We start from the raw sequence: 17,885 nt of genomic DNA, 5'->3' as shown, positions 1-17,885 counted from the left end.
GGCGTTAGTTATTTAATTAGTCCGGCTATTTAAGTTTTTTCAATATATACGATGTAGACAAACAATACGGATCTACTGTTGTTGATAGCCTTTATTCATTAAATGTATATTTTTGTTCGTCTGCATGATTAGGAATGTTGAAGTTTATTTTGAATTTTCGCGACGTTTCTTGTGCGAATGATTTTGTTCTTCTGTTTTTGTGGTCAGTTTGTATGCATACAAACATATATTTTTATTGACTAAATTGGTTGTTAATATTTTATTTGAGAGTATTTATTTAATTGCTCAAAGATATTACTAAAACCAAAAACAATAAATTGATAATATTTACTTGATTGTTCTGTATTTGCATTTTTTTTTAAATCAGTGTTGAAGGTTCATCCGATGTCAATGTTTTCACTGAAGATATATGTTAGTAATTTAATTGTTCCAGGGTACTTATAAAGAGTTGGGGGTTACGGACAAAGTACTTTCCTGAAATATTAAAACTTTTACTCTTTGTACTATGCTATCCTATAACCTATTTGATTATATCTCCAAGTAAATTAATGTCCTGTGTAGCTGACTGTCGAGTTATGACTTTTTAGTAAAAATTTCTGTTACTTCGTTTAAAAGCCTATAAACATATCTTGTTTCTCCTTATTTTATTTGTGAACACTTCCTTTATAAAGCAGTACAGTTTATTGTATAATTGGATATTTTTATGTTTAAAAGACCTGGAACTCATTATAATAGTCCAGACAAAAAGTTGTTATGTCTTTTATGTGGACACCTGCAGAAATGGCCTTTTGACTAGTCATTCGGTTCCTCTTCGCCAAAAGTATCAGAGTTGAGACAAAAGCGTGGAGGTTGCGCCTCTTTTATCTAAGCAGGTTTCCCTCCTTAGTTCTTTCCTAGATTGACATTATGACAGCAATACTGGATGACTGTGTATTGTGGATTGAATCGGGATAACCGAAAAGAGAGGGACTTCGCCCAAAAGATTGATACAATAGCCATAAAAGCAACAAGAAAACGGAAGAAAAAGCCTAGATATTTATGCAGGAATCTAATTTGGGGAGGGACAATTTGAAAATGCAAAAACTTTGCGCGGTATATAAAAATTCGACTAAAATAGCAAAATCTTGATTTCTTAGGCTTATAGGTCTAAAGCAATGGTTCTAACTGATTTTGGGCCATGCCCCTCCCCCCCCCCCCGAGGCATTTCTAAAATCCTGATACCCCCTTGTGGTGTTTAAATTTTTTTATTCAAAATTTTATGTGTATTCACCTGAAGGAAGGTTAAAATGCCATTAACTTGGTGTCTTTTTTCGGGTTGTCCTCTAGGCATACTTTCTACCAATGAAAAATATTGTCTGAATACAATGCCTTTTATATAATATATAACTTCATTGCAATAATATCATGTATCTTTTGCTCTGTAAATGAATTTGAATGTGGTGTCATTCATATGAGAAATGCTTTTTTTTTCTTTAATTAAGGCTCTAAAGAACAGTCAGCAGAAGTGGACGTCCTGCCCATGACCCACCAAAATATTTCCATGCTCTACCAGTGCGCCCTGTGCCCCAAATTGGGAATCACGGGTCTAAAGGCTAGCCCTTCCTGCCCACTTTGTTCTGTGTCAGTGCCAGCATGTATGAATTGTATGTATTAATACAATGCGGTTTTTGTTTTGCAAAAACCTCTATTAATGTAAAAGAATTATCAACCAGCATTCTTGTTGGATATGCGCATGCTGAACGCTTGCTTTCATAATGCCATGATTTCTTGGAATGCTGAAATAGCAGTGTATCACTTATTTTACGGTCTCCTTTTGATTGATAGTGGTTTTACGCTGACGCTCCATAACTTATGTAACTTAATATCAGAACGTAAAATGGTTTATGATTGGTCATCTAAAGATAATCTACCAATCAGAATCAAGTTTAAAGTCTTGCAAACTCGCAAACCTGTGTAACAGGCCTATTTTAGCCAATTTGCTCTATTGACTCTTCCTATTGATTCTTGTTCTTAGTCTATTTTCGTCCATTTTAGGCGTGCCTTTGAGTCTGCCCTTTCTTGCTTCGCTGATTCAAACTAATACCGTGATTAAGTCTATAGAATCTCGTTCTGTTTTAAGGCACACTTTTTTTCTTTTTTTTTTTTTTTTGCTTTGATTGCGTTGAAAAATAATCTATCAAGTGTTAGAAAGCAGAAAATAAAAATAAAATCCTAGGATTGATTCAGTGAACCGGACTATGTGCTGAAAATACTCTTTTATCCGCAATCAATAGTAGAACAATCGAAATTTTATAAAGTCATTCTTAAGTCTTCTCTTTCCTTCTTTTTCTTCTTTTTTTCTTGTTTATGTTGAGAAACTTGGGCATAAACCCTTTCAAACGTAAATAGTTCTACTGTCTAGAAACAAAAATATGTAATTTGATATTGTAAGTTGTATTCTATGGAAACTTTTTTAACAATATTTCAACATGTTTATATTTGAAACTATCAAATATATAGAAAGTAAGCATCTGTTCGGTATTTCAGAGTTCCTGTTTGTATTGCCTCTCTAAATTTTAATTGGAACAATAATCAATTTGTCTTTAAATATATGTGACGAATTAGACTAGGGATCCAGATTTTCATGGTGACATTTACTAGGACACACAGTTGGCTTTTGGTGGCTAAAAATCCTACCAAACTACTCTTAAAGTCTCTTCCTATCCTATTTTTGAAAATATTTTGTTCTCTTTTGGGTAAAATATGGAATCCTTTTTCTTTTTTTTATATGGCAGTGTGCTGAGCACATCTTAGTCTGGATTTGCTCAAATTAGAAGAAGAAGAGAAATTTCAGTGGCCTTTTTTCTTTTCGTCATTGAGTTTCTAATGGTATGGATTAGAGCGTACAGATTCAGAGCCAATCATGCGCCTCGAAAATAGAATATTTGAATTCAACCCATTTGGCTTCTGAGCACAAAAGTTGTGCCTTGTTCAGCTTTTCTTTAAAAGCATAGTCACTTCCTGCTAAAAGATAAATTAATCGAAATTCCTATTGCTTGATAAAATATGAAATACAATAGGTTGCTGCTATCTAAATAAATTTGTATTAGAAGACGAAAAAGAAAAAATAATCGTTCGATAGGGTCGTCGTTCGATAAACAAACATTAAAATATACATTCGTAAAATTTTCGAAACACTTTCGTTATCCCACATAGGGAATAAATTGGCGCAATCTTAAAACAGATTGAAAGAAATACGATAAACTCGCTGGTAGTAATCAGCCCTTTGGCTGAAAGAAAAAAGGGCATTTGGGAAGAGGTTAAGGATATTGAAGCCTTCCTTCCCTCCAGATACTTTTACAATTTCTTTCTTTTCTTCCTGTGCTTCTGCGATGACTTCCTGTGGCTTCTTATTCCCGACTGCAAGCGCCAATACTGTGTTTCGGAATACGGCGATTAGTTGAACTACTACTACACGATAAGCGGCTGGTAAGAAGTAAAAGTTTGCTAATTGAAGACCTGGTACGACCTAGAAAAAAATTTAGGTTATAATTTTTCTAATGTAAGATATTTTCCCTTGAGCATTTTTATTACTGAATAATATTTGTGGTTTTATCTCATTTTTGGGACGCCTTAGGTACCGCACAGAATTCATTTCGCTTGATGCCAGAGACATCTTTGTTTTCCTGGTGCGCAAACTTTGAAAATTATCTGGAAGAAAAACAGCTTTTTGTTGTGTCTTCCAATGCTAGAGCCATCTTTGTTTTCCCTCTGCGCAACCTTCGAGGACAAAACCTTAGTTTTTATCATTTTCTTATATGTAAGGAACACTAGGGAAATAGAGGGAATAGAATATTAAAAAAAAAGAACACGAGTTCACTTGATGGTGGTTTGGTGAAAACCCGTTTTACTGCATCTGCTTCCCCACCAAATATTCTGGCCGTGTTTCCTTTTTTTTCTTGTTTTTCATGTACTTGGACATACAACAAAATGATTATTTTAATTTTTTGTAATATGTATATATATATATATATATATATATATATATATATATATATATATATATATATATATATATATATATATATATATATATATATATATATATATATACATATATATATATGCATATATACGAATGTTGTTGTTTTTTTCAGCCTCCGTTGGGCTTTAAGTAGACGTTCAGACGCTGGATTCTGTCTCAGACTCTGTCCAAGTTTCCCGCTCAGAATGGTTGGCAACATTTTCAGAACTGAAAACACCTGTTTAGGTCTCAGACTCTGTCCAAGTTTCCTGCTCAGAATGGTTTAAAGCTGAAAATAGGAACTTTCGAGCAACATTTTCAGAACTGAAAACACCTATTTAGGTAACAATTATGATTGTGAGTTTCCTATTTCTGAAAATACCTTGGACCTCCAACCATTCTGAGCGGGAAACTTGGATAGAGTCTGAAACAGAATCCAGCGTCTGAACGCCCACTAAAGGAGAGACGGGTTTTGTACAAAAGTTCTTTACAATCAAGATTACTTCTGTATATAATCATCTTGACGATTGAGGCATTTTTCATATCTGTGAACAAGCTTTGCAACGGCCTTTGTATTGCCTGTGGAGTTTATGCAGCTGGGAACAACAATTCCTGCATATTCTTGCTGTGAAACCTTGAGACGCCTGCAGAGTTATTCAAAACAGAAAAAGAGGCACGCTGACTTGAGTTATCCTGATCCTCGACCTCACATTGCTCTTGTTACCCAATGGCTTCTTGAGCAATATAAACGTAGAATTGTCGAAAATCCACCATCTAGCCCAGATTTTGCCCCAATGCCTTCTATCTTCTCCCCGAATTGAAAAAAGGGATTTGAGAGGTAGCACTTCCCAACTGCAAGATCAAAGAAAGGAGATCAAAGAAATCATCACAATTCCATTCAAATAATTTATATGACATTTTATTTAGAGGTTGTTGCAAACCTTGTTCATAGGAAACGAAGAATGCCTTAGTAGTTAAGGTGATTATGCAGAGGAGTAACCCCGACTCTACATAACTTTTGGTGATAAAAATTTTTTTTTTATTATTTATCCATCTGTACTTTGTAGCCAAAAAACATCTACATATTATTTACTTATAATTTCTAAATAAAAATGTCAAATAATTATTGTCTTTAGAGCCATCATTCATCCAGTCATATACCGTTTACTAAGTTGCTCTGGAAGTGTAAGTCCAGAGGCTGGTTACCACTGTAGATACATAGTACAATTTCTTTTGTTTTTTCCTTTCTCTTTTTGTTGACAATGAAACAAACTGATGCCAATGTTGATACTATTGAGTTTTTAGAGATTAAATTTCATTGGCCTTACTCTCTGATTTAATGTCTTTTTTTAAGAACTATTGTAAGCGTAACAAGATATTCTTTGTTGAGTATGTTTGCCCTAAAAAAAAGATTTGTTAAAAAATAGATAACTTTTAAGACAGCAAATTCCATACATATGTGGCTGAATCTAGGTGAATTTAGGTAAATTGGACAACTTCAAATGTGAGTCTTATGCATGGGATCACTTTGTTAATTTGATATTCCCGAAGACTGTCCTTGTTTTCGTCAAAGTAGTTAAATATCAAATGGGTTAGGTCGATGGAACAGCAGAAACAATTGAAAATTTGGCACCTTGTTGGTGTAAATAACATTTAGGATTTTCTCTTGCGTGATTTTGTCTTTGAGAACGTTTTTTTGGCCATTGGCAAATTGACTTCTTTTTAGGATCATTTTTCAATTTTGAGCACTAACCAATATTGGGTATTAAAGAATCAAGCTGTTTGACTAAATATAAACTTTTCAAGTGCAGATTCTAGGAATTCTAAAGTTTTACAGTGGAGTTAATTAATTTGGTTAAAGAATGCTTCATAGATTCTTAGGCATTTACAGAAAAAAAAACGCTTTCATACCTTCTGCTGGGATTATAAATACTAATTTTATAAATACTTTAGTGTTTTTGAACATAATTGCCCCTATATTAGTCTTTTAGCATTCAATATTAGCCGTTCAGAAGCTAATTTAGCCATGTCCACTTTTTTTTATTTTTATGTCAGTTCATTCTATTTGCCCAACTTTCTACGTCTAAGTGGATATTCCCTAAAAATTAGGACTAATACAAAAAGAAATTACAAAACATATTTTGCTTTCAAACACTAACTACTTCATTTAAAAGTTTGAAAAGTTAACTTAGACTAAGTTAATGCTTCAAAAGAATATCCTGCATGCTCAAGCACATCAGTAAATTTCGAAAATTGCTGACATTTTTTCTACTTGCTGTTTGCGGACTAGGCCAAATTGGTCTCAGAACGATTCTAATGGACTTGACTGTTTATAAAGCAGTTTAAATATGTTCTCATTTTGTCCTTCTGTGTTTCTATTTTTTATAACCAACAGCATTTGTTTACCAACAGCATTTGTTTACAGCATTAGTAAATAAGAACATGCTGATTTAAAAAAATAGTTCCTGCTTTTCTGAACCTAAAAGGAATTCTAGATTGCTTTTTCAGGTATTTCGCCCAAAGTTTTTTTCTTTCCACTAAGCCGTATGGTAAATAAAATTAATCTTAAATGTATGTGCCAAATGAAGAAAAAATTTGGTTTGGAATGATGAGTGGTCACAATCTTTAGTTTATGTCTTATAAACAAATTTGAAATGGACTGATTAAGTATGAAAACAAAGTCTTGTGAAAGTAATGAACGACTTTAAACCCTAAAACAGAAATTATACTAAATATGAAAGGCTCTTCTGCCCTCCCAATCCCTCATTCTTTGCGCTAAACTTTAATTTTAGCTTTGCTCGTAGCTTATTATAATGTATCTCTATTTACCTGTTTCTGTTCAAACTATTTGACCTGAAAATTTCCTGTTTTCTGTCTTATCGAGAGCATACTGAGCACATTAAAGTAGATTCACCTAATTGAAAATATTACTTCTCTATGCACATAAAAGTGGTTCTTTTGTTTACGGGCTTTTCAACAGTTTTAAAGCTGATTGACGATCTTAGAACTGTCGGTCGATTGTATTTTGACTTTGTCTAGACTAAAATCGTTGCAATGCATGTGAAAAGATATATATATATATATATATATATATATATATATATATATATATATATATATATATATATATATATATATATATATATATATATAGTATACATATATATATATATATATATATATATATATATATATATATATATATATATATATATATATATATATATATATATATATATATATATATATATATATATATAATACATATATATATATATATATATATATATATATATATATATATATATATATATATATATATATATATTCATAAACAAAATATATATGTGAGTGCAGGCGACCTTGGCATCTGGCCGTATATTGACAAAATGTATTTTGAAATGCTTGCTTTGAAGTCTCCCCCTCCCCCTACCAGAAAAAAAAATCCCGTAAAATTCACACTTACACTCCAGTTGATCATTTGTGTTTCCCAATAGCTATTTTCGATTCTCTTCTTGACAGCTTCCATTGAATGTCCAAGCATTATTTCGTTATATGCTAGGAAGCCAACTAGCATACCTGGGGCAAACACTGTTTGATCAAGAAATGTTTTTTTGAGTGCAGCTTTGAATCCCTGGGCCTTGACCTTACCATCGAGGAACTTGTACCACTTGAAAAAGGCGGGTCCCTGAAAAAAAATTGTTTGGTATAGATGCTCACACCAGAAAAAAATTTTTCACAAACAAAAAATGTTGAGCGATTCCACTGTGAAGTAACTAGTCTATATTAGAAACAAAGCTTTATCGGGGATGTAAGCATGGGGAAGCTCAGGTTCTGATCTCTTTAAAGCACGCTTCAATTTGATATAACTTGCCTTTTGAACAAACATTAGCATCACCCCGAAATAAGTTCGTCAGTGCCTGCACACTTGCAGGAAGCCAGGTAACACCCTCACAAACGGGTATTGAGCTGCAAATCATTTGTTTATTCGAAGAAGTAGTCATAGGAAGATCAAGCAACATAGTCGTCACTTGTGACAAGACTCAATACAGTCAGGGTCAGGAGAGACCTAGAGCCGTTTGATGCTTTTTGCAGCCACGAGCGAACACAGGATTGACATTGGTCAGAGATTGCTGTGCCAGAAACAAGACGGAGCAGTTAGCAATCAACCGTCTGCCAGATCAAAATGCATTGGAGAGAAGGACTCGTTAGTTAAGTCAAGCACGGGCCTAGATCTGAAACCAAGTGCCTGTCTAGGTCAAATACAACTATTATAGCTGTGATCAGCAAAACTAAAAAAAAAAATGACATTCAATAGTTACTCAAGAATCATCAGTCGATACAACAAGGCTATTAAATACTGTATTTACTGTACGTATAATATATTAAATACTGTATTCGAAATCGTGAGTGGGCTTCTTGGATGTCTGATGGCCAACATGCCTTGCCAAAAATTAAGGAGACCATTTCACATACTGCAAAGTTTAGAGAAGACTGCGCACAGACGATGTTCAATTCGCAACCCGTCCTGCAGCTATTTCATCAGTTTCAACACATGCTTCAAGTGCTAAATTAGTGTTCACTGCTTTTTATGTAAACTGAATTAGTTGCTGGCTAGTCTAACTAACTGGCTGTCGTCATTTTGTTTTGTTTTAATAAAAAATAGGGCGTTTGCAATCGCTATGAATGATTTCTAAGAAAAAAAAATATAATGTGTAAACGCTTAGAATCACTTTAACGATTGTTTGTAAGAGCCTTTGAAAGTTTCTGTTAACGCTGAAACTGCTTGTGAAGGTGTCTTTTTTGTTAGACTAAGGGTAATTTATTGTGGTGCCATAGTGTTAGTTGTTCTGAGAAATTGAAATCCATTGAAAACCCTACTTGAATGTTCTTCTCTCGTTGTTCAGTTTCATAGATTTTCAGCTTATCTAGAAATTACCTCAAGTTATGTATTCTTGCTATAATGTAACTCGACAATTCTAATAGTTTTAAATGCATTTCAACCGTAGATATAGGTCTATGGCAGAAGAAACCAAAGTCTTCTTTAAAGAATAGTAATTGTTGGAAGTGGGAATTTCATTGGGGGGAGCTAACAGTTAAGCTCTTAATAGATTAAAGTTGAGGAGCTGTGCTGGCCCTAAGTGAGCTTGTGGTGCAGTGAGCTTTTAGTTGTAGTAGACAGAAAATTTTGAATATCGCAAACGCTCATTTTGATGCTTTCAAAATTACTAAGTTGTATTTAAACTAAACCTTTGTTCAACTTTGCGTATACTGCTTCTCCCCTTTCGTAAAAAGTGCGGACGCTCTATTCCGGACACTCACATGTGTCAATGCATGCGATCCGTGTTCAACCCCTTTCCCAATGGTGTATGATTTAGTAAGGTTTGATTATCCCTAGAATCGATTGGATTATTTAGTTATCCACTTGGTTTTACCATATACCAAGGGTATTACCAATTGGTTAGCCATATACCAACCTTGGTATATAACCATATTTGATCCAACTGCTGTTTTTTTTTTCTTACTGCGACATACACAAGAAGGCTGCATCCTGAAGAGTTTCTTTTAGCAAACCCATCTGTTCCATTGGCAGTGTCGCCACAACACTGTAAGCTGCCAAATAGAAAAGTGGTGGCAAACACACAAAAACTTGAATCAAATTATGTTTGACATAATAACTGTTTCAAGTCACTATTTTTCTGTTTTGAGTAAATTGTATTTTAAAGCATCAAATATTTGTTGCTGTTCTCATCTTAGTCTAAAATATTTAAAGTTATACATATTAAAAAAATTATATTAAAGTTATATGTCTTAAATATATTAGTTTAAAATCTTTGATGCCGAGACGGTTACTGAAGAAAGAAAAAAATTGATTTGATTCAGAAATGAATAGGAAATTTCAGAAAACTAAATTTATCTCACGCTATGACTAACACCTCAAACAATGTTAAGCATATTTAGTAGTTCATGATGGGATTTACTTCAGGGATGGTAATTTTTGAAGGATTGCCAAACTTAAAGATTGCTATGGGTGAAAGGTAGATTTTCTCAACCTTTGTTTGTGAATTATAGTATAATCACTGATTATTATGTCAGGTCGTTTGCATGAACTTTTGTTAAAAACTCTTTATTCTATTAGATATGTGGTTAAATGGTCATCTTCTATATCACCCCGTGATCCTTTCGCTGATGTCAATTTCAACAATTTTTAACTGCATAAAGTTTTTTTTTTTTTCTTTTAATTAAACTTACTTTAAACATTTTGAACCGCCATTATTGAGCATGTATACGATTTTTAAACTTACCGCGAGGAAAAATCCGAACCCAGTCATTCTTAGGTTCCTGGCGACATCAAAATCAGCAACTTCACGCTTTTCTATACCCAGCTGGCAAACTACATCTCCAGCTGACATTAAAAGACCTGGAAGAAGAGGATACAATCGTGATTCTCAATATATAAACTATATAATATTTTATGTATATTCTATATATAAAATATTATATATATATATATATATATATATATATATATATATATATATATATATATATATATATATATATATATATATATATATATATATATATATATATATATATATATATATATAATATATATATATATATATATATATATATATATATATATATATATATATATATATATATATATATATATTATATATTTTAACTGAAAGTAAGGAGCGACATCAAAACTTAAAACGAATAGAAATTGTTCCATATATGAAAGTGGCTGTCCCTCCTCAATGTTTCGCTTTTTACGCTAAATTTTTTTATTGTTTTAAAAATAGCGTTGAGAGAAACAGTCTAACTTTAGCGTAAAGAGCGAGGCGTTCAGGAGGGGACAGCCCCTTTCAAATACGGAATAATTTCTGTTCGTTTTAAGTTTTGATGTTGCTCCTTACTTTCAGTTAAAAAAAAAAATTTTTATTTAATTTTTAAATGTTTTTGAATTAATGCAGGTTTTGATTTTGGCTCACCGTACATGAATAATTAAAACAAAATTTGCATATTAATTTTACTTTTATTTGGTTAAATGGCTTTCTCGAAAGTTTTTTATTTTATTTACGAACGTTTTTATTAGTAATAAACATACGTAATTTACAAATTAACTTACGTAACGAACTTCTATATTCATGTATTTTTAATACGTATATTAAGGGGTTCGCTCCCTAGTCAATACCTTGCTCTTTACGCTTAAGTTCGAATTTTGTTCCAATTCATTAAAAATGACCCCTTAATAACAAAGGCCGTTAATTAGAATAAATAGCTCTTATGAAGGTACTAAAAAAACTTTAGCGTAAAGAGCGAGGTATTGACTAGGGGCGAACCCAATCATATACATAATGATTTCTGTTCGTTTTAAGTTTTGGTGTTGCTCCTTACTTTCAGTTGAAAAACTTATTTTTTTTTATTTAATTTCTGATCGTTTTTTAAATAATGCTGGGAAATCCGGCTCCCCCTTCATAGCAAATACCCTTTCCCCATGAAAACTCCCTTCATGGAAAGATCCTCCCAAATAACCCCCGACCCCCCCCCCCCCACTACCAGAAAAATCCCCCTGAAAATGTCTGTATACATCCCAATAATTAATACTATATGTAAACATTGGGTAACGTTCCTAACTTTCAGCCCTCCCCCCGGGGACTTTGAGGAATTAAGTCATCCTAAAAGACATATTTATTATATTTTAGACCATGCTGAACAAAATGGCTGTCTCAAAACTTTGATCGGGTGACTTTGGGAAAAAATGAGCGTGGGAGGGGGCCTAGCTGCTCTCCATTTTTTTTGGTCACTTAAAAAGGGCACTAGAACTTTTAATTTCCGTTTAAGTGAGCCCTCCCACGATACTCTAGGACCACTGCGTCGATATGATCACCCCTGGGAAAAACAAAAAACAAATAAACACGCATCCGTGATCTCTCTTCTGGCAAAAAATGCAAAATTCCACATTTTTACAGATAGGAGCTTGAGATCTCTACAGTAGAATTCTCTGATACGCTGAATCTGATGGTGTGATTTTCATTAAGGTTCTATAGCTTTTAGGGGATGTTTCCCCCTTTTTTCGAAAATCAGACAAATTTTCTCAGGCGCGTAACTTTTGATGGGTAAGACTAAACTTGATGAAACTTATATATTTGAAATCAGCATTAAAATCTGATTCTTTTGCTGTATCTATTGGTATCAAAATTTCTTTTTTAGAGTTTCGGTTACTTTTGAGCCGGCTCGCTCCTTACTTACACTTCGTTACCACGAACTGTTTGATATATATATATATATATATATATATATATATATATATATATATATATATATATATATATATATATATATATATATATATATATATATATATATATATATATATATATATATATATATATATATATATATATATATATATATATATATATATATATATATATATATATATATATATATATATATATATATATATATATATTATGTATATTATATATATTATATACTGTATATAATATATTTATATATACTATATAAACTATAAATATATATATTCTCATTATATAAAGGCCAGACATTTTAAAATCTACAGGGTAGCGAAAATACAAGATTCAGAAGTTTTGAAGCAAAAGTTCCTTTTCAAAGATTAGTCTTTGAAATCTGCACTGTTTGGTAACATAACATGGCTTTCATGTCGGAATATAGCTTATAATAGTGAAGACCCATGATATAAATATAGCCAAGAAAATGACACGGCTTTGCGCTCTTTTGATCTTAGGCGGCTTAATTCTGTAATGAGTTGCTAGTAGAAGTATTCAAATATGATCCCAGGTATTCTTTGTCGTATCTATTAAAAAACGTAACCTTAGTTACTAAAACATTTTATTCCCATCATTCCTCACCTTTTTTTTAAAAGGGGGGGGGTGCGGGGCAGGGAGGAGATTTTCAACCGGGAAAATCTCCGTGGGGAGAAAAGCTTTTTTTTGGGGGGGGGGGGTATTTCAGGAGCAGTTTTACACGGGGGAAGGGAAGGGAATTTCCTGGTATGTCTTAAAAACGGCCAGAAACTAAATAATAATAAAAACAATTCAACTGAAAGTAAGGGGCAAAATTGAAACTTAAAACATACAGGAATTATTCCGTCTATGAGGGGGCTACCCCTTCCTCAACCCTCGTTCTTTAAGTTTGACATTTTATCACTAGTCTTTAAGTAAGACTGCTAAAACACAAGGTTCGTTGAATTTGAATGAGAAGAATTTTTTAAAGGGCTTTAAGACCTTAGTGTAAAAAGCAAGGGTTGAGGAAGGGCCAGCCCCCTCATATACGAAATAATATCTGTTCGTTTTAAATTTTGATGTTGCACCTTACTTTCAATTAAAAAAAACATTTTCAGTTTTTTTTTGTTTTTTTTTTATTTGATATCGAGATATCCTGGGTTCCCACTGTTGCGATTTCACGTAAAAATGGCCGTTTTTGCATGGACCTTTTCTCCGTTTTTTTTCTGCAAATTTATGCGTCACAACAGTTCAACGGCTGCGTTGAAATATTTCTACTGAACTGTGGAAAATTGCATCCGTTATTGTGAATTGAAAGCTAAATAGAAACATGAATTGCAAGTAACTGAGAAACTAATCATGTTTATCAGAAATTTTCCATTAATATTTGACAAACAACATGAGCATCGTGTCTTTTTAATGCAAGATTTTAATCCTCGAGGTATTAGGGATATTTCGAGGGAAATGAGGATGGAAGGTAAGAATTACATTTTTCATTCGGTACAGCCAGTCTAGGCTAATACAGTTTAGCACTTTGAATATTTTTCTTTGCTTCTAGAATTTGATTTCTAGAACTTGATTTCTATCCTTTCTAGATAGAATTTGATTTCTATGCTTTCTACAACCTATGCATATGCTTTTAAATATCTCATAATACTTTTTTGCACTTCAACGGCTGCAGTGAACCGTTCCTGTGCTAAAATCTGCGATTTTCCTCCATTCGCTATCCGTGAACCGTTTTGCGGTACAAAAAAAAAATCGCATCAATGGGAACCAAGGGTCGATGAAACCGTTAGTCATTCTAAAAATTAAAAAAAAAAAAATGAAATATGCCTTATAAAAATTAGAAGATTTTATCATGTGTGGGCATTCAGTTCTGTAAGATTTGCTTCAAAAGAAAATATTACTTCTTTTTGAGTCGGTTGTTGTATAAAAAGAAATATGGATTTCCATTGAATCATTTTCCCTAATGAATACATTGATGCAATAAACTGGAGATGATATGCTAAAAAAAGAACTTTATGCCTTTACTTCTTATTTTGTATGCAATAAACAGGAAAAAAAAAATTAACGTGACATAAGACTCGGTGATTGAGACATACTAAGATAAAGCAAATTCTTATAAAGAAACTTTCCGAGAAGAAAAGGTACATTTATTTGATATCTTTGAAAAATCACAATTCTGAACGATTTTAATGCCGAGTGATTGCATTTTCCTTCGTTGAACCTGAGTTTAAACTTTACTTCAAAAAGATTAGTTCCGACAAACAAAAAAAGAACATTAGTAGTATTCTGAAAAACTAGTTCAAAGTGTTAGAAACAATCAAGCTGTGTATCTGAAAAGGGGCTTTGAATGATAATAAAAAGGTTTGAAAAAGATATTCAAGAAATTAAGGCTTTCAGTTAGGTCTTTTCAAAGCTAGCCCGTCGGTTGTTCAATTTTCAAATTAATGGGGTTCATCCTCAGGGTTGCCACTTCTAGCACAAAAGTGTTATTTTAGCACTATTTCATATGTGTAGCACGTGCTCAGGGTTGCCACCTGTAGCATGAAAGGGCTATTTTAGCACTAGCAAAGGGCTATTTTAGCAAACGTACAGGGATTAGGAGGTACAGTTGGGGGCTGCCACCCCCCAAACCCCCCGCTTTTGCAGCCTCTTGTTAAGATTTTTATTTTGGGGGTCTACCGCCCCCCTCAACCCCCGCTTTTTCCCTTGCAAAGAAATGCTTTGCAACACGAACGAAGTCTGCTTGAATTTTTTACCGTAAGAACATCCTATTGCATCTTTTTGATTAGAAACAGTACTGAGCCTGTTTGCTAGATTTTTTACATGAGATTTTTCACTAACCGATAACAAGCTATAATGTGATGAACTTAGCACTTTTGAACAGAAAAAACAAGGAAGAGAAGAAGGGATCAGCATAAACAAGCAGTTTAGGTTCAGGTTCATCTATTTTTCCATCATACATAATCACACTGAATACATAACTATACCTGGCACAGAGACAAGCTTGTAGTTATAACTGTGACAAACCGAGTTGTCATTGCCAAATTCTCAGAAGATTTAAAAAAAATGCCATTGAAACAGTTTCATTCGTGTTGGTACGACCAACTGATTGCAGGCTACAGGACTTAAAAAATCTTAACAAAAGAGGCTGCAAAAGCGGGTGGTTTGGGGGGCGGCAGCCCCCCAACTGTACCTCCTAATCCCTGTATGTTTTAAGGTTCGAACTTGTGACTCAGCCTCTTTAACTCTTTAGAAAACGTAGTTTTTTTCAAATAATTAAATTTTAGAAGGCTTGGACTCGTATCCCAATCTGAGGTATAAGTAGTCTTTGGTACAAAATGAATTTTTTTAAAAAAGTAAGCAATTCATGACGAGATCGAATTATTAGCCCTGCTACATTGCCGCTGCTGTTAATATTTTGAAACTATAAGAAGTTAATCAAGTATTGAATGTTGGACTGTTTAATATGCAATTTCAAATCATGACATGTAATACGAGTTTTACTTTTGTTTGAAGTTAAAAATTAGGCAGATAAGGTTTTATTTTCAAAACTCTGGGTGTTTTTAAGTCATATTTGCATCCTTTATTAATATATCGTGTTGATGATTGAATTAAAATTTAGACACTGTAAACACAAAGCTTGAAAAAGAAATATGTGCTAAATTTAGTACAACATTAGCCAAATTACAATTATTGCTATTATACGAAGTGACATATATCGCTATCGCTTTGTATTTACTTTATCTGTTTTGGATTTGGTTCTTATTAAATGGTAGCATTCATGGAATTAGTAAAAGTCTTTGTGAAAGAGGCCGCTTTTTTTTATCTGCATCATTACTTTTTCATAGAAACGAATTTGACAAAAAAAAATCCATAAAAAAACGCTGATTGAATTTAGGAAAAAAATTTAATTTTCAATTCAACACAATTTTGTGGCATTTAAACTGGGAAAATGCATTAAGATGATAAGTTTATAGCGGTCGCTAGTTAAAATTTTATACAGCTTAATATGGGTAAATTTTAGTTACAGTTCCTTTAATTATAAAAACGGAAGAAAACTTACCAGAACGAAACGCTTCTTTAATAACAGGCACTTTAGAGGCAGTAACAACTGACTCTTTGACTGCTGATACAGCAGCCCTAGCTAATTCACTAGAAACAAAAATAGACATTTTTAAGTACGACATGGCTCTCTTTACAAGACTGAGTTAATCCGAATTTTTCCAGTTATTTAAATATATTTCTAGCCTACGTTTTTCAAAACGATTGCGTCTTTTATTTCCAGCTATTAGTCTTGTCACGTATTAAAAACAGGGGTAGTTAAGACTGAATACCTAATTTGGTGTATGACGATCGACTTTTATATTGATAATCATTAAACATTTCGAATAAAACTCGATTTTTGGCATTTCTAATAGTGACAATGTGTTTACTTCCTTATTTTGTAAGCTTTAGATGTCCTGAATAGCCAGATTACTGTTGAAAGGAGTGGTCTATTGTCACTCCTGATGTGCGTGATGATGGGCCAGAAATGCATTTGATTTAGATAGGATTGTTTGGATTTATGCAGGGAATATTTCAGGATTTATTTACAGATAGACGTGGAGATTCTTCATATCTATAACTATTAATCAAAAATAATGTTTTCCAAAACAGTTTTTTTTAAAGGAAATTAAAAAGCGATATTAAAACGTAAAGCAGGTAGAAATAAGCGATAAGAGTTTATCAAAAATAAAAGTGGTAATGCCGCCCCTTTAAAGCTTCCAAGGGTTAGTGTTATTTTTGGAGCATTAGGTTTTACTTGGGTCAACGTTTCAGGCCTATCAAAAACATTTGGGCCTTTCTTTTGGGGGGGGGGGGGACTCAAATCCCCAGTCTAAAACGTTATTTTATCCAAGAACTCGAGGATACAAGTTTGAAGTCGTTTGCAAAAAAAAACATTTTCTTGGTATTTTTTTCGAGTGATTTTTTTTTGTGGGATGGGGGGGGGGATCGTGTCTCAACATCAATTTTTTGTGGTCAATTAGGGTTGTTCTCTTCCACAGACTTGTAGATACAAGTTTCAAACCAATAAGGAAAAATTTCCTTGGTCTATTTTGAGCCCCTCTACCGCCATCTTCCTACTTCACAAAATTTGAAGACTCTTTGGCTCGGAGAATAATCCCTTAAAGTTAAAAAGTGGTCGCAAAATAAATTTTTATTTTCTACGTACACATTGGGCGGTAAAAAATCGCTCGCTAAAGCAAATGTCGATGGCAGTAATGCAGCTGTCCATTGTCACTACAATAAACGAACCATAAAATAATCGATCTTTCGTTTTAACGCCTACGCCGAGGTGTAAGTACGCGAGGTGTGCGAGTACGCGAGAACTAAATGGAAGCGTACACATTCGGCGTTTTTTTTTTTTTTTTTTTTTTTTTTTTTTTTTTTTTTTTTACCGCCGACAACTTTTGACGAGAGTGTTTGCAGAGAGTTATCATAATGAAAAGCTAAAATAAAGAAAAATAAAATAAATAAATTGGAAGTCATAAATGAACTTCTTTCTTTGGAAGGGAGAGGGTAACATTGTAAAAAAAAATACTATATAAATTGATTAG

At 33.0% G+C, this 17,885-nt stretch overlaps 1 protein-coding gene across 1 annotated transcript; it reads right to left on the bottom strand.

Annotated features, from left to right (window-relative positions):
* Positions 1-3,060: 3,060 nt before the first annotated feature.
* On the bottom strand, positions 3,061-16,507 carry LOC148949423 (mitochondrial inner membrane protein Mpv17-like). The gene is made up of 4 exons (XM_089093449.1): positions 16,352-16,507; positions 10,309-10,424; positions 7,470-7,691; positions 3,061-3,508 (listed from the first exon to the last, which is right to left on the bottom strand). Exons 1-4 carry the CDS (start codon positions 16,473-16,475, stop codon positions 3,215-3,217), a joined length of 756 nt encoding a protein of 251 aa, XP_088949575.1. The 5' UTR covers positions 16,476-16,507; the 3' UTR covers positions 3,061-3,214.
* Between the last annotated feature and the right edge of the window lie 1,378 nt (positions 16,508-17,885).

This window comes from Artemia sp. Qi Xiang Cuo, chromosome 8, assembly GCF_049724085.1.
Source record: "Artemia sp. Qi Xiang Cuo chromosome 8, ASM4972408v1, whole genome shotgun sequence".
NCBI classification, from domain to species: domain Eukaryota; kingdom Metazoa; phylum Arthropoda; class Branchiopoda; order Anostraca; family Artemiidae; genus Artemia; species Artemia sp. Qi Xiang Cuo.
This window is presented reverse-complemented; position numbering and strand designations above follow the sequence as displayed.